Source organism: Antechinus flavipes, chromosome 5, assembly GCF_016432865.1.
Source record: "Antechinus flavipes isolate AdamAnt ecotype Samford, QLD, Australia chromosome 5, AdamAnt_v2, whole genome shotgun sequence".
Classification (NCBI taxonomy): Eukaryota; Metazoa; Chordata; class Mammalia; order Dasyuromorphia; family Dasyuridae; genus Antechinus; species Antechinus flavipes.
In genome coordinates this window covers 86,549,986-86,568,771 of record NC_067402.1, presented here as the reverse complement: position 1 = coordinate 86,568,771, position 18,786 = coordinate 86,549,986, and the positions used below count along the sequence as shown (strand labels likewise).

General features: G+C 35.0%; 1 protein-coding gene across 4 annotated transcripts in view; it reads left to right on the top strand.

The window, feature by feature from the left end:
• Positions 1–18,786, top strand: part of DPP6 (dipeptidyl peptidase like 6) — a 1,012,545-nt gene that overhangs the window by 571,771 nt on the left and 421,988 nt on the right. For all 4 annotated transcript variants that reach the window (XR_007947662.1, XM_051961469.1, XM_051961470.1 and 1 more), the window contains exons 4-5: positions 5,823–5,917; positions 17,193–17,267. Coding sequence is in view for 3 of the 4 variants with exons in the window: in XM_051961469.1 (XP_051817429.1) it covers positions 5,823–5,917; positions 17,193–17,267 (170 nt within the window). In the remaining variant the exon portion in view is untranslated. The remainder of the gene's footprint in view (positions 1–5,822; positions 5,918–17,192; positions 17,268–18,786) is intronic.

The following is an 18,786-nucleotide window of genomic DNA, read 5'->3' as shown; positions in this document are numbered from 1 at the left end:
CATGTCCAAACAGAACTTTTTATCTTTTTCACTAGGGAGCCTCTTTTGATTCACCTTCTTTTTATAACTCAAACAACCAGTTAGTTTATGTGTATTTTGTTTTCTCCCCATTAATCTGAAGAGGACAATTTCAGTTGAAGGAACAGTCATAAAAATACTGAAAATGTTAAAAACCTAGGAAGTGCCTTCATTGAAAGCAGAAAAAAGAGGAAGAAAGATGAATTTGGGTTGATGCAATATAATTGAAACAATCCATATCTGTTCATCTTCTGTTACTCATTCTTTCCCCATTGAAAAATGAAAAATATGAATGGTGGGAATGGAGGATGGACATTATTCACTGGTCACCATTTAAGAATACAGAAGTAGAATTAGAAGACATTTGTTGCAATTCTGAAGTGATGGGGAAATGCAAAATATGTATATGCTAGGGGAAGTAGGGAGGAAATTTTAGCTGGTATCTCCTATGAATTCCTGGATTGCATTGGATTTTAATTGCCTTGAAGGATCCATTCTTAGTTCAACTATGGAAGGTCAATGGTGATGGATGGGCAGATGAAGAAAGTGGTATAGTGGTGCTGGATATAAACGACATATTGTAGAGGGAATAAAATATAAACCCATATTCCATTTTTTTGGCTAATTGTATTATCCTTAATGTCAAGCTCCAGTCTCTTTAACATCATTCCACAACTTTCTCCCACTCCTACTTGTTTGTTGATGACGAATAATATAGTAATTGAACCAAGACTTGGAACAGGACAGAGTTTGCAAAATGAGAACGAAAATAACTAAAATTACTTCAGCCTAACTATCCAGACAGAAAAAAAAAATGGATGTGAAAAACATATTGTCCAAGCTGTTATATACAGGTTTAAAGATGTTCCATTAATTTGATCCATCAGTACATATATCTCAAACAGGTATCACGATGGACAAGAAACAAAAGACAGAGCCAAATAGGAGGAAGACAGTGTCACATTTACTGCAAATGGTTACTTAGGCAATGTTTTCAATGATTCTAATATCTTCATGGTAGCAATCTTTTTAAGATTATTCAGGTGATGCTCTACAACGGCATCTCACAAAATATCTCAGTTTCCAATGAATCAAAATTATAGTGCATTCAAAATAATTATAGTTTATTCAAAAACAAGAAATAGATAACAGAACCAAATAGGAGGAAGACAGTGTCACATGTACTGCAAATGGTTACTTAGGCAATGTCTTTAATGACTCTAATATCTTCCTGGGAGCATCTTTTTAATATAATGATTGTTCAGGTGATGCTGTATAGCGGCATCTCACAAAATACCTCAGTTTCCAAAGAATCAAATTTATAGTTTATTCAAAGTGCAGTAGAAGGACATGTGGTCAACAAAGGCTATTTCCTGTTACTAATGAATAAAGCTGTACAATAAGTGAGAGAGAAGAACTTTTTAAAGAAAATAATGAGAAAAAGGTCAGTCTGTCATGCAGTCTGTCTTAGGGATAAGAGGCATGTATCTGTTGCCCTATTGAAAACTGTAAAATGTTTAAAAGCTTAGAGAATGGGGAAAGAAGGAACAAACATTTAAGAAGTATTTACTTTGTCCCAGGCACTGTGCTAAGTATTTTAGCAACAGTAAACAACAGTAAATGATAAAAAAAATGGGCTATTGGGCAAAATCCCATGGATCATTTTTGGGAGAACATGAGTATGAGGAGATCTAGAATGAGAGGATGGAAACAAGTGGTGATTTGTATAATTTGATGATCCCACAGTGATGTCTTCCTGGGACCCAGCATGATGTCTTATACTTGATAAATAGTTGTTAAATTACATTGAACATTCATTAAGCATCCATATGTGTAGAAGACTATCCTAAAACCTTGGTTAGAAATACTAAGTCAAAAAATGAATAACACTCGTTTTCATGGAATTTATAGTTACAGATAAGGCATTCATATTGTTGTTTGCCCTTTGTTCTTGAAGAGGACCATAACATCAGGGAGGTTATAGTATGACATGCAGATGAATTTTATTTAAATGAGGGAGGGCTGTAAAAATTTACCAGCTTCATTTTTTCCTCCAGAGCTATCCGGGTCCAATGACAAGACATAGATCAGGATAAGCAGAACTGGCCCTGTATACAGTAGGAGACCTTGACTTTTAGTTTTTAATTTGATTGAGGCAATACCCAATCAGTGATTAAGGTTAGGTAAGAAATGAGACAGAAAATGGCCTCTTTTGCCTAATTGAAAAAAAAAGTCAATCTGGACAGGGAAGACCTTCAGAGTTTCTGGTTACAACAGAAACAATTGTTATTTGTATTCACTCTGAGGCAATCGGGGCACAAATATGACCAAGAGGAGATTGATCTGGGAACTTTTGTTGGTCAATTAATGAAAGCTAAAGTGATTGGGTTTAAAGCATGGTCCTAGCTTGTAAACTCAAAGATATCTTGGGAGGTTTAAATAATCAAAACCTACATTCAGCAACAGACAGGAGTCAGAAAAATTCAGTTTTAAAAAATGACCAATATTATACTTAGCATCAGAGTTTTAGAGATTTATATATTTATTATGAGAATATAACATCTCTTTAGTCTGTCTCTGCCAACAAACACTCATACTAGCAGGTTAGATTCCTGAAATGTCAGCTGAATTATGATTGTCCTCAAGATGCTAATGATTATTCTAAGGGTTTGGGGTTTCTAATAATGTGGCTTCTGAACCCCCATTATCAGCAAAAAGAATAGTTATATAATAGTTTTCCTCTCCCCAAATTGAAAGTAGAGACATACTCTTTCCTTTATATCATCCACAAGGTCTCTGTGGAAAGTAAATTAAAATTTTAAATAGTAGTGAAACATTTGTGTAAAAAGCATATGAATTCATGCGGTTCCTCTTGATTCCGTAGCCTAAAAGTCTTTTTTTCCCTTCATGGAATCCTCACGAAGTCCTCCTTCGATGTATCTTTCTGCTAGGCTCTAAGGAGCCTTGCCTTTCTGTAATCTCTCTCCTCTCTATCTCAGGTCATGATCCCTGAAGCTCCTGCTGTCTTCAGGCTTTCTATAGTCTTCTGCAAGTGCTTCCTCAATTGTTAACCACTGCTAGTGCCTCTGGTAAATTCTGCTACCAGCTCCTGTTGCTTCTGCTACTTCAGATGAGTCTTATGACCTTTCAGAATTTTGTGACAAGGTTCAATCCTGGTTAGTTCTGTCTCCAGGAATTTATTAATCTATGATCAGGGAAGGCAAATAGAAGACACTGGAGTACCATGTGCTGACAGCTATATGATAGCTTATTTCAGAGAATAAAGCTGGCCCTATCCAACCCGCCTCCCCACCAAGGAGTTTAGAGCATTTCAACCTTATTGAATGTGTGACCAAGAAATTATAAGATAGGAAGAAGGACTACATCACATTGCCCCACAGTAGCCATTCACGAGCCTTGTCTCCAACATAAGAACACTTCACTCGTTATTACTCCCCAAACCCTCATTCCAACTTTATCCATTTGCTGGCCTTCTAGTGGCTATGCAAGTTTCCAGTATTTCTCCTTTATTGGCTTTGAGCCTCTCAGGATGGTTATAATCCATGACCTGGATCCTTGTAGCTCTGGGTACTATGCAAGCTCCCAGGCTAGCCACAGTCTACTTTACAGATTACTTTGTGGCTATGGCACTTTCCCCTTGCAGGAATGGCTGTGTTGTCTAGGGAAATGGTTGCTGATTAAGAACACTCTCTCGCCCTTTACATTTACAGAGGAACAGAGTGAATCACAGAGGATGAACAAGCATGAGATGAATTTCAATCTGCATTGCAGATTTTATTATCTTTTTAAACAAATCCACTTCACTTTTAGATTGCCCTATTTCTGTCATGGCACGCTGTTGAACAAGTCACTAGGACTCAAAACTTATGCATTTACCCTTAACTTTTGTCTATCTATTCACCTTGGCAAATCTTGCCATTTCTACCTAAACATTTCCTGTATCTTTCCTCTTTTCTGCACTCATACAAATACCAGTGAAGTTCATGCCTTCATTAGCTGCCTCCTGAACTCTTGCAATAGTCCCCTAATTCATCTCCCTTCCATAAGCCTCACCCCATTCTCATTTTTCCTCCACACCACAACTTAATTAGCCATTGCCTAATAAATGGACAGTCCCTCAGTTTCTAATTATTTACCATAATTAAAAGCTGCTGCAAATATTTTGGTTGAAACAGGTCCCTTTCTCTCTTTTTTTTTTTGATCTCTTTAGGATATGGACCCAAGTATTACTGGGTTAAAGGGCATGCACAGTTTTATAACCCTTTGAATATAGTTCCAAATTGTTCTCCAGAATAGATGAACCAGTTCACAATTCCAACAGTCTCTATGGTCTTCTCCAGTACTTTTTTTTCTTTTTCATGTTAGCCCCTCTGATAGGTGTGAGAATGGTTTAAACTGCATTTTCCCAATCAATAGCAATTTAAAACATTTTCTACTTATGGGTCTTTATACTTTTCTCCTGGACTCTCAAAACATCCCCCAATTGATCAACCTTCCTCAAGTACCTCCTCACTTTAATCATTCTTCCATACCACAACTTGATCAGCCATTCCCTAAATGATGGGCATCCCCTCAATTTTCAGTTCTTTACCACTCTTTACACTCTTTACCAAAAAGAGCTGCTATCAAAATTTTTCAGACATATATAGAGAGATCAGTACACAATTTCACTGCTAGTATATCAGTGTGCCAATATTTCTACTGCATTTCTGGCACTGATCATTTTCCTTTTCTTTCTGAATTGTAAGCAATTCCTTCTATATTTAAGAAATGAGGCTTTTATCAAAGAAATGTTCTTCTCTCATATTGGATAGATACAATTTGTAAATAATTATGTTGGCATAATAAGTAGAATGTGAAACTGGGAGTTAGGAAAATCTGAGTTCTAATTCTGCCTTAAGACATTTACTTGCTATGTGACTTTGGGGAAGTCTTTGAACCTCTCTCACTATTTTCTCACCTACACAGTAAGAATAATGATAGCACCTGCCACACAGAGTCATTATACAAATCAAACAAGAAAAAAGTATATTGCAAATCATAAAGTACTACATAAATGCTAGCTTTTTTTTACTATTATTACATGTCATAATATTACATATTACATGATATTATATACATATCACATGACATATTACAAGTCATACATACATTACATATTCATAATTATTACATAATTGTTAAATAAGTAAACATATTTAGGTAGGACATGCATACTAAAAAATTTTTATGGTCAAGAATGCAAAGTCAAAAAAATTTAGAGATTACTCTTCTAGAGGGTTGCTTTGAGCATGACTTTATTGTGTATAGATCCAAACTAAATCCATGGTGCAGTGCATGGGTCACAAAATAGTGGTAAAACAACACAGCATTACCTGACGATATAACATAAGATATTTTATGTTAGTACTGATTCCATAGAGTGTAATTCTCAATTTGAACTGTTGTAAATCTGATGACCCTGTCATCTCCCTTGCCCTAATATTGAAAGGTAGCAAGTCTTGTAGTGCTGACTTTGCATTCACTATTAATGGAAAATGCTTATATGTGTATTTTTTCAGATAATAGTATCTAAAGTGATTTAAAAAAAAACCCTGATTTAGGGTCAAATGAGCTCATATCAAGAGAAACTCTAATGCTCATTGTCTAAAGAGTCTTTGATAAAAAGAATATTTTCCCCCAGAAATATTCAGCTCATCCTACAAAAGCATCCAACATTGTGATCAAAAGCTGAGTGAGTTGCTTGATGTCTCATGTTCTTCTGTTTTTTTTTTCTTTTACAGATAAAGCATTCATCTACAGAGACCAGAAAGGAACTGTAATGTTGCAGAATGTTGAGACAAATAATTCTACTGTATTAATAGAAAGCAAAAAAATTGTAAGTACCTTCTTTAATGACCGGGATAATTTCAGTTTTTCCTCCTTCAGGTCAATAAAGCAGAAAATGACTTTAGATTTCAACTTTCTCTCTAGCCAGGCAGGAGCAATAAACTTGTAACACCACAGGCTAAGCTAGTGAGGAGAATGTGAAATTGAACCTCTTCTAATTTAATAAGCTAGAATCTCACTTTCTTTCATTGTACAGAAAATTCTCTGCAGGTATTGGAAACAAGTGTTGCATATCATCTATAATTGAAAGATAAAGTCCTATGGCTTTTACACATTTACAGAACAATTGTAATAATGCATATGCAATACTCCAAGAAGTCTTACCCAATCTCTTTCAGAAAATTCATCCCCACATGTAAAGTATTTGAAATACTAGTTATTCTAATGGTGGTAACAATCAAGTCTTAATTCAGTGTTAGAATCATATCTTGGAAATCTGGGAAAGTTCAATTTTTTCCAAAACTTTGAAATATTGTACTAAATATTTTAAATAAAGTCATGATTTGTTATTTAAATGTTAGCTTGTAACTTCCTAAAAAGGAAGGTTCAGCTTTTACATGTTTTGTGTGTTCATTAGGATAAGAACTAAGCCCCTAGACTTTTATTTTAAAAGAAAAGTTGACAAATTATCAGGGGAAAGAGTGCAAAGTAGACCAAGAGTCAGAAATGATACTTGTCTAAACAAGATCAAATAGTGAAAGTCTGATCAAAATTAAAAGTTCAGAATTAGAATTACTAACATTTTGAAACTAACATGGATCAGAAATGTAGTATTTTGGAATTTTAAAGTCGGAAAAAAACAGAGAAGTCTTCTAGGTTAGCTTTCTCACTTTACAGGTGAATAAATGAGAATACAGGAAGATTAGACAATTTACTTTTGACTAATTGACATATATATATAGTAACAACAAGGATTAGAACCCAGTTTCCTTATTCCCAGTCCCATGGGTTTTTTTTCAGTGCAAGATACACCACAGTGAGTACAAAGGATAGTTTGGATTCCATGCAGTGTATACAAAGGATAGTTTTATTTTCATGCAATTTAATTAACTGGTTCTTGTAGGAATTGTTATTTTACATTTCTTACTTTGAAAAATGCTTAATTTTAAATTTAATCTTCTTTTGAAACAGAAAATTTACTTAGCATTCATTTCATTTAAAAATACAATTTTCTTTTAAGAGACAAGTTAGGCTTAGGACTGGATAGATCTTAATCTTCCATGTAGAAAGGCTGCTTCCTGAATATAGGCAAGGCATGCTAACTCTTTATGTTTTGCAGTGTTTTATTTAGTGCAACTATCTTAGTTTACTAAATGAGGCCTTGTAAGAACGAATGCACATTTATTTCTGCATATAAAAAACACAAAACGCTTTAAGGCAGAAGCTGGCAGAAACTAATTCAACACATTTTCAAATATTTCAGGTGCAAAAAAAGGTTTTCTAATATTAATTGAAAGGCAAAAATGAACAAAGACTGTTGCCAAGGGTGACTAGATTTTAATGTCAGAATGTTATCAATATTTCCTGAGAAGGTGTCAGGTTAGTAAAAGCAGGTTGCTGTACATACAACTGCACTTAGTAATGAAATACTGGAATATGAACTGCCTTCTCTTTCTAAGATCAATAGCCCATGACAGATCATATATTTTATCTGAAGTCGTTTAAGCCAAGTAATAGGGCAACTTCAGACACCATCTTTGATACAGAAAAGGGATTCTTATCTCCCTAAATGATTCACACATTCTATATCATGTAAGTTTTTCCTTCTTTTTAAGGCACCTTGTTAATAATGATCCTTCCAGTGCTTATTTTAATCTTATTCCCAGAATACATTCAAGCAGCTTAATAGTGGCTAAAATGGCCTCTATGACAAAGGAGAGAAATTGTAGTTTATGACTTGAATAATATTCTAGAATATCTCAAAAACCTTGATTTCAAATCCAATTACTATGAATCAGTTATTCCCATTTCCTGAATGGAATCAGACCATTTGCCTTAAAATTTGGCATAATTTTGGGGTAATTGATCAAAATATTTCTAATTTTGAAATTTAGACTCCTTTGAGATTATTGAAGGTATGACTAAGGGAAATTACCCATCAGTGTTTCTTAACAAAGAAAAGTAGTAGTAATATTAGTGGTGGTGATGGTACTAGTTAGTAGTAGTAATAACTCACATTTATATAATACTTAAAGTGGTTTCCTTGAAATATTTCTGTGAGATAGGTTGCAGAAACTTTATTTTCCCCCATTTTACAGATGAAAAGTCCTGAAGCTGAGAAAAGTCAACCGTTAGTATGAGTAGGAACCCTCATTTGAACCCAGGATGTAGAATCCAAGACTCTTTCAATTATATTTCACAACTTTTTCAAACTGATAATAAAAAATGTTATGTGTGTTATTAAACTAGGTAAATATGATAGCAAGTACAAGATTTGAAAGTAGAAAAAAGATTTTTCAATATTTGGGGGACCCACAATTTCAGTGCTGTATGTGTATCTTTCATTGATGCAGATTGTAACATTGCAAGCTATGTTTATATTAGTAGTCAGTCTTTATTAGTTGCTATGGCAAAACAAAAAAAAAAACAAAAAGCCCTTTATCATCTAATAGTGAATTTTCTGAGGCTAAGCTTTACTAAACTGAGCTAGACTAAGTTCACATGGCAGAAAACAGACAGGACTTAGATGGTGTAATGAATATTGTGTTGACTTCAAGGTAGGAAGTCCCGAGTTCTAATTCTGCCTATAAAAAATTAGAGTTGCTGAATGAAGATGGAGAAAATGTCATTATAGATTTATATTACATAACTTCAACTTGACCTTCTCTGAAGCTAGCCAGTCCTTTTGTTTTTCTTTAATTAATTTGCTATCTCATCAAGACAGCAGTTCTTCCATTTTTTTTTATTCTTCCTCAGACCTTTCATGGCTATGTCTTTCCCCTACCCCCTTAACTTAGAATATCCCTAAAATTTTATTGAAAAAAAAATTTTTCCTTATCTCACATCATCCAGATGCATTCTACCACTGTTCTTCTTTTCCAGTCTCACATGAAAAGGTGGCATTTCCCTTTACCAAGACTAAGCTTCTGCTTCCCTAAATGATCCCATTACCTCTTGTTTCCTTCAACAAATTGTTCCTTGTAGTATCCCCATTTTTTCATTTATCTTCATTGTCTCCCCTTTCACTGACTCCTTCCATAGTACCTACAAATATATCCGCATCTCCCTCCTCTTCAAAAAAAAAAAAACCCTCACTTAATCACTTCCATCCATTCTATTGTCCTATATTTCTCCTATATTTTGTACATTTCTTGAAAAGGCTATGTATAGATAGACTATGTGTAGATATCTATAATCTCACTCTCATCTTGATTTCCTACAATTTGTCTTCCAAAATCATTATTCAATTGAAACTGCTCTTTCCAAAATTACTAATGATCTCTTACTTACCAAATCTAATGACTTTTTCATAATTCTCATACTTGTGGCCTTCTCTTTTGCCTTTAAAACCACTGATTACCCTCTCAATATTCTTTTCTTTAGATTTTGCAGACATTATCCTCTCCTGGTCCTTCTAAGTCTCCTTTGCTGAATCTTTATGCATTTCACACCTGCTAACCATGGGTATACCACAAGACAATCTTGTGGATCCTTTTTTCTTCTCCCTTTCTGTTCTTTCACTTAGTATTCTCATTAATTACCTTGAATTAAATTGTCATCTCTATGCTGATGATTCTCAAATATATTTATCCTTCTGTAATCACTCTGTTCACCTCCAGTCTCACATATCCACCTACCTATTAAATATCTTGAACTGAATGTCCCATAGACATCTTTAACTCACCATGTCCAAAACTGGACTCATTATTTTTATCATAAAGTCTTTCCTACTTCTAAACTTTCTATGAAGGTCACCACCAGTCAGCAAGGCTTATTACCAAGGTTGTTGAACTCAGCTTCTCACTATCTCCCTTATCCTATATATAAAATCTTTTGCTAAGTACTGTCAGTAATTTCATCAGTGTGGATCCTCCTTTCAGTGATAAAACTCACTATCTATCTTTTCTTAAAGTTTTCTTAGAATCTCCAGAGAATTTAAAGAACTACCTGTTGTGATGAAGATCTTCCTCTAGGGCTTTAAAATAACCTGTAGGTACTGAGCAATATGTGTGGTCTTCATCTGTTATCTTTTGTTCTCACTAGACAATAATTCTACTTTCTATTTTGTATAGTATCTTTTTTTTTAATTTAAATTTTATTTTAGTTAATAATAACTTTGTATTGACAGAATCCATGCCAGGGTAATTTTTTTACAACATTATCCCTTGCACTCGCTTATGTTTCGTTTTTTCCCCTCCCTCCCTCCACCCCCCCCAAGATGGCAAGCAGTCCTATATATGTTAAATATGTTGCAGTATATCCTAGATACAATACATATTTGCAGAACCGAACAGTTCTCCTGTTGCACAGGGAGAATTGGATTCAGAAGGTAAAAATAACTCGGGAAGAAAATCAAAAATGCAAATAGTTCACATTCGTTTCCCAGTGTTCCTTCTTTGGGTGTATCTGTTTCTGTCCATCATTTATCCATTGAAACTCAGTTAGGTCTCTTTGTCATAGAAATCCACTTCCATCAGAATACATCCTCATACAGTATCATTGTCGAAGTGTATAATGATCTCCTGGTTCTGCTCATCTCACTTAGCATCAGTCCATGTAGGTCTCTCCAAGCCTCTCTGTATTCATCCTGCTGGTCATTTCTTACAGAACAATAATATTCCATAACATTCATATACCACAATTTACCCAGCCATTCTCCAATTGATGGGCATCCATTCATTTTCCAGTTTCTAGCTACTACAAACAGGGCTGCTACAAACATTTTGGCACATACAGGTCCCTTTCCCTTTTTTTAGTATCTCTTTGGGGTATAAGCCCAATAGAAACACTGCTGGATCAAAGGGTATGCACAATTTGATAACTTTTTGGGCATAATTCCAGATTGCTCTCCAGAATGGTTGGATTCGTTCACAACTCCACCAACAATGCATCAGTGTCCCAGTTTTCCCGCATCCCCTCCAACATTCATCATTATTTTTTCCTGTCATCTTAGCCAATCTGACAGGTGTGTAGTGATATCTCAGAGTTGTCTTAATTTGCATTTCTCTGATCAATAGTGATTTGGAACACTCTTTCATGTGAGTGGTAATAGTTTCAATTTCATCATCTGAAAATTGTCTGTTCATATCCTTTGACCATTTATCAATTGGAGAATGGCTTGATTTTTTATAAATTTGAGTCAGTTCTCTATATATTTTGGAAATGAGGCCTTTATCAGAACCTTTAATTGTAAAGATGTTTTCCCAGTTTGTTGCTTCCCTACTAATCTTGTTTGCATTCGTTCTGTTTGTACAAAGGCTTTTTAATTTGATATAATCAAAATTTTCTATTTTGTGATCAGTAATGGTCTCTAGTTCATCTTTGGTCACAAATTTCTTTCTCCTCCACAAGTCTGAGAGATAAACTATCCTATGTTCCTCTAATTTATTTATAATCTCGTTCTTTATGCCTAGGTCATGGACCCATTTTGAGCTTATCTTGGTATATGGTGTTAAGTGTGGGTCCTTGCCTAATTTCTGCCATACTAATTTCCAGTTATCCCAGCAGTTTTTATCGAATAATGAAATCTTATCCCAAAAGTTAGAATCTTTGGGTTTGTCAAACACTAGATTGCTATAGTTGACTATTCTGTCTTGTGAACCTAACCTTTTCCACTGATCAACTAATCTATTTCTTAGCCAATACCAAATGGGTTTGGTGACTGCTGCTTTATAATATAATTTTAGATCAGGTACAGCTAGACCACCTTCATTTGATTTTTTTTCATTAATTCCCTTGAGATTCTCGACTTTTTATTGTTCCATATGAATTTTGTTGTTATTTTTTCTAGATCATTAAAATATTTTCTTGGAAGTCTGATTAGTATAGCACTAAATAAATAGATTAGTTTAGGGAGTATTGTCATCTTTATTATATTCGCTCAGCCTATCCAAGAGCACTTAATATTTTTCCAATTATTTAAGTCTGACTTTATTTGTGTGGAAACTTTCTTGTAATTTTGCTCAAATAATTCCTGACTTTCCTTTGGTAGGTAGATTCCCAAAGTATAGTATCTTTGATAACCATATTACTTAAAGGTCAACTTTTGGGTCTGGAAGACATGGATTGAAATCCTGACCCTCACTCATATTAACTGTGTAACCTCTTGAGAAAGCCATTTACTCATTTTTTTTAATTGTAGCTTTTTATTTACAAGTTATATGCATGGGTAATTTTACAGCATTGACAATTGTCAAACCTTTTGTTCCAATTTTTCCCATCCTCTCCCCCAGATGGCAGGTTGACCAATACATGTTAAACATGTTAAAGTATAAATTAAATACAATATAAGTATACATATCCAAACAGTTACTTTGCTGTACAAAAAGAATCAGACTTTGAAATAATGCACAATTAGCCTGTGAAGGAAATAAAAAATAGAGGCAGACAAAAATAGAGGGATTGGGAATTCTATGTAGTGGTTTATAGTCATCTCCCAGAGTTCTTTCACTGGGTGTAGCTGGTTCAGTTCATTACTGCTCTATTGGAACTGATTTGGTTCTCATTGCTGAAGATGGCCACATCCATCAGAATTGATTGTCATATAGTATTGTTGTTGAAGTGTATGATGATCTCCTGGTCCTGCTCATTTCACTCATCACTTCATGTAAGTCTCTCCAGGCCTTTCTGAAATCATCCTGTTGGTCATTTCTTATAGAACAATAATATTCCATAACATTTATATACCACAGTTTATTCAGGCATTCTCCAATTGATGGGCATCCACTCAGTTTCCAGTTTCTGGCCACTACAAACTGGGCTGCCACAAACATTTTGGCACATACAGATCCCTTTCCCTTCTTTAGTATCTCTTTGGGATATAAGCCCAGTAGAAACACTGCTGGATCAAAGGGTATGCACAATTTGATAACTTTTTGAGCATAGTTCCAAATTGTTCTCCAGAAGGCTGGATGTATTTGCAATTCCACCAACAATGTATCAGTGTCCCTGTTTCCCCACATCCCCTCCAACATTCCACATTATCTTTCCTTGTCATTCTAGCCAGTCTGACAAGTGGGTAGTGGTATCCCAGAGTTGTCTTAATTTGCATTTCTCTGATTAATAATGACTTGGAGCATCTTTTCATATGGCTAAAAATAGTTTCAATTTCTTCATCTGAGAATTGTCTGTTCATATCTTTTGACCATTTATCAATTGGAGAATAAACCATTTACCCTTGTAGGTGGCCAGATAACCCTGTAAGATTGTAAGTTATAGATGACCTGTCAATCAACATTAGTCAAACAATTTCCTCACTGAGAGATCCCTTATACTTATGAAACCACAAGTCCATCCCCATTCTAGCTCTAAAAGAAAACAACTTCATTATTACTTGTGCTCAATCATCATTGGAAACATGCAGCCCACCATAAATATCCCTATTAAAGGATATTAAGATTTGTTAAATCATTAAGATACACAAATTATTATGTTTTATATGGATCAAACCAGTAATTTCATCATCTTCCATGATCTCCTACTGTTATGAAGAGAGAATTCATCTCTGTGGAGGGCTGAAACTATTGGGTTGATGCACTGAGGTCCGGACTGCTGAGCGCTTGAAGCTAACTACTGATTGCACAATAATCTATGGGCATATGCTTGGAAAATAGTCCTTTCCACTATCCGTACTGGCTCAATGATTGGTATATGGAGGATTGTAGGAGGGACGAGAGGGTGGAGTAAGACTAGCCAGGGACACACTCTCAGCGATAGATGAGGAAGAAGGTGTCACGGAGATTCAGCTTCCATCCTGTTCAATCCTGCGTCTGGGAACCGAGAATAAAGATTGAGGACTTTTGCTTATACTGACTCCGGCTGATTCTGGGGTGTCCTGGGTGCTAGCGCATTCATTACACATCTCTATAAGACTAGACAAGTCAACTATTAAATACTGGCCTGGATCAACATTTATGATAATAGGAACCTTCAGCCATACCCAGAGTATAGTCCTTTGAAAAAGGGAGGCGAGTGTCTATGTAAATAAAATACTGGTGGCTAAATCTATGTGTGTCGTTTTCCCTTGAATCTCCCCCCCCCAAATCAAAAGATCGACAGTTTTAATTCATTTTCCCCTTTTGGTCAAGTCCTTATGTCAGAGCCTTGTGGAAATACAGAGTCCTCTGAATATAATACTTGGAATCAGACAATGAAAACCTTAGATTTCTTTCTTTCTTTCTTGACAATAACTAGCATGATGGCACTGGGCCAGTTGCTTCATTTCCCTAGACCTCAACTTCTTTTTCAGCAAATGGGGGAATTGAAAAGTATGTACTATGTGTCAGGTAGTGTGCTATATATGTTGGATAAAAAGACAAAAACTATAGTACCTATCCTCAACTCACATTCTATGAGAGGGGACCAGCATTAACAATCATTAACAATAAATAAGTACAAAATATATACTAAATGCAAACAAACTGACTTCCCTGTGTTTGTGTGTGTGTGTGTGTGTGTGTGTGTGTGTGTGTGTGTGTGTGTGTATAACACTAACAAGAAGGGGTACTAGGATATGCCATGGATAAGAATTAGTACACTGACCCTTGAACTAAGCTTTGAAGGAAGCCTGGGTTTCAGTGAGAAAAGAATGATGAGGAGAGGTATATTAGAAGTATAAGGGGCAGCCTGTGCCAAGACATAATGCTGGGAAGGGAACAAAGAGGCCAGTTTTGCTCGAACATAGGATGCATAAAAGGGAGAGAGAAGTTATATAAGCTAAAGAAGACAGAATAGAGCCAGATTAAGTTTGGGCTTTAAATGTCAATCAGTATTTTTTAATTTCTTTATTCTTGAGACAATAGGATCACCTAGTTTCTTAAATAAGGGGGTTATGTGGTCAAACTCATGTTTTAGGAATGTTAGTTTGGATTGGTGACAAAGTGACTGATTAAGATTAGTTTTTAGGATAGTTCAGATTGAAAGAGCATGAGACCCTGAGATGAGCTTCTTCAGTCCCCCATACCACCGACACAGTCATTTGTGCCTTTCTCTAGTTTTCATCTTACTTGGAATGCCCAGTCATAATGATCCCTCTACTTGGTTTAAGGATTATCTTTCCTATAACATTCACATCCCACGCTCCGAGAGCGCTTTCTCCAACTGCCTCAACCCATGTTCATATTTCTTTCTCCTAAACATCTAGAAATTTCACTATACATTCTACTCTACTGATACTTAGCATATATATTCACATTATGATTTAGCCTCTTGTGCCTTATCTTCATCTATTTTGGAAGCTCCTTTGAAGAAGGAACCTCAATTTATACATCTGTATTCTCAGGATCTTGTGATCAATATTTAAAGATCATAGGATTCTCTGAGTAATGTTTGAAGAAAGGAATAAAATCTATTCATTTTTGTTTAAAGCACTGAAGTGATTATGCTTGTATGTCAAGTTTTCTTACCTTTTATCTGTGTTCTTAGGACTTGTCACAGAGTTGGGGAAATTGTATACTATTTATCAGTGATTGGCCTTGCTGTTGTTCAAAAACCATCCAGCTAGTTCGCAAAGTCAAAACTATAATGTATCATCAAACTCCCAGTCCAGCCTACTTCCTTCCATACTACAATGCCTCTCATTAAAAAAAAAAAAATTTAAATCAATGCATAATCTTTAATTTAAAATGATGAAGATTATAATTCAAATATATATCATGATTTAAGATTTCCAAAAGCAATTTCCATGGATTATCTTTTCGGAGCTTCCCGACCACCTTTTAAGATTGCCTCTTTTATCTCCACATAGTAAATCAGGAAAGTGCAGCTTAGAGAGGTTAGGTAACCTGCCTAGTCTCATAGCTAGTGAACTTCTGTGATGGACTCAAACCTAAGTCTTCTTGATGCCAATTCCAGTTCTCTTTCTACTGACATGATTTTTAAAATGTGAGGCTTAGATTTTAAAGAGATCTTTTTTTTTAACTTTGTGATCAATATTTAAAGATCATAGGATTCTCTAAGTGATATTTGAAGAAGGGAATAAAGCCTGTTAATTTTTGTTTAAAGCATTGCACTGATTATGCTTGTATGTCAAGTTTTCTTACCTTTTATAATTTCCATTATCTAATTTACCAAGAATATTTAAATAAAATGAGAATCTTTTATTTCCCTGTCTTGTGCCTTATCTTCCCCGCTTGATATCATGTAACCTTATGACTACAGAATTAGTATTTTTATCTGGTTCTTCAAAATTTAATTAATCCTGATGCTTCCCAGAGAGGGAGATAAATTAGTCATGTATTATTAGAACCATTTTATAAATGAGAAAAGGAAGAGTAAATGTCCCCATCCAGACTACACTGGGATTCTGCCTTGATTAGAACTTAAGACTACTTGACTTTGTCTTCCTCTTACATCTTATATTTGTCAAATTAATTTATATTTGTCATTTTATGAAAGTCTTTCATGTGAATGTGTCCTTTCCCTTTAACTAGATCGTAAATTGTAAGAACAAGAAAAGTACCTTCTTAAAGGCCCTCCCCAATGTGGCTCCCATCCTACTTTTTTAGCCTTATCAAATGTTAGTCCCCTCTTAACTCTTTCTGGACATCTCCTCTATATCTCTATGTGCTAGAATTCAGCCCCTCCACAAGCTGAAGACAACCTGGATCTGTAAACAGCACAAGCAGGTAGAAATCAACAACAACAAAAAAAGGCAAACAGACATATAGATAAATTTTAAAAATGTTACATTCAGATTAATTTCAGTAACCAGTTGTGGATCTGAGAAGGTATTGGAGCAGAATTTTGCAAGCTTTCTCTGATGTAATCATTTGGTTGACTTTGTTTTAGTTATTTTTCACTGGTATGAGAAGAGGGAGCTCAGAAAGAGTTGAAGTATATTGGAGAATCACTATGATATCAAAATCAAAAGAAAGCAATAAGCTATTGGAGAAAATTAGCGAAATAAATATGAGGAATAGAAAAAATATTTAGAAAAAGGAGAATTATCTTACATGACATAGTACAAGAGATATAGTGACCTTATCAGGAATGCTGCGCTGGAATTGAACCTTATTTTTTTTCTCTTGAAGATATTCAGAAGATAATTATTTTGTGACTATTTTACAAAACTTTACATATTCTGTTCTTTTATTTTTTGTTTTAAGGAATCATTAAAAGCTGTCCGATATGAGGTGTCTCCAGATCAGGAGTATGCCCTCTTTTCCTATAATGTGGAACCGGTAAGTATTACTGTTTGGTGTCCCAGAGACCCAGGTATTTCTTTCTTCTGTTGCTGCTGATTCATTATTTAGTGAGTTTTTCTGGAACATTATTCTCTGCTATCTTTGTAGCATAAGGTACTTGGACTGTCATGGGATTGTCTCTCTGTATGTCATACTGCCATCTAGGAGAGAGGAAAGGTATAAATAACTGCACATCCGAAAAAAATCACCGTCAGTCAAGGAAACATTTCCCAAGATTTTCTTGAGGAGATGGTGAGGATGTCTCTCTAAAAAAATTTATCTTCCCCTTTCATGTAATGTTTTCTTGCCATTTTTCTCAATCATACCATAAATTTCTTCCTGGGAGCAAAAAGCAATTGCTGGCATCCCACTCCACTGAAATAATACATTAATTATCATGTCACCATTTGTAGTGCCATAGTTAAGGGTGAGCTATCACTTTCCTTGTATAAAGCCCAATTTCCAGCAGGTTATAGATAACTCTAACATAAAATTTCACCCTGACTCTTCTATAAAAATTCACCTTGAATACAGGGACAGAAAACTGAACAATATATCTGAATTTGTTGCTTTGTTTTCAACAAAAAAAGAAAAAAGTCATTATAACTGAGAACTGGCAAAAAGAAGTAGCATTTTATAAATCAGAAGTAGAGGTTTTACTTGGAAAATAGTAGAAATTTAAGAAGAATATGTTTGTGAAAGGAATAACACTGTCCTGAAAACAAGAAAAAGGTAAAAATTTGCTACTGCTTTCTGGTTATCAGAAAGCCAAGTTCAAATCTCATATGTGCCACTTATCACCTATGGGACATGAGGCAAATCATGTTGTGTCTCTGGTCCTAAGTTTCCTCATCTTTAAAAGGAGGCATTTTTACTAATTTACTTGGATTTTAAATTCCCATCTAGCTCTAAATTCTTCAATTAAAATGTGTTTTTATGGTGTTTGTCTAGTCTAGTCCAGTCTTATTGGCTCCTGAATGAATTTGAAAGAAACCTCAGAGTAAAAAGAAGAGGAATTGAACAATTCCATAGATTTTGCAGCCCAGTTCCAAAAAGGCTGGTGTTTTACAATGGCATTTGACAATAAGCATTAATTCCTAAGAGATGGACGCATACACCATTAAAATGTGTTGTTTGTGATTGCAGTCTGCTCTCATCCATTCATCCAGAATGACATCAGCTGACATCAGCTTGCTGTTAAGTTACAGTTGTCTTGGCTTAAGCTAGTAGGATATTAGTAGACTGATATTATGAGGGTGAAAAAAAGAAGATAGTGTTTGGAAATGACTTTTCTTTACCTCAGTCCAATTCCAGAATACTTCTGGGTAATAGTTACTTTCCTTTATGCTAGTATATTCAGCAGAATTTACAGTTGTTGCTTCCTTTATAACATGAGAAACTGTGATATGTTACTCCATCTTCTTTCCCTGTCTTCTCCCCAATTTAGGAAAATATCATATTGCCTGGATAAGAAAACACAAAGGGAAGATATGTTACATATCTTTGTATTTCCTCT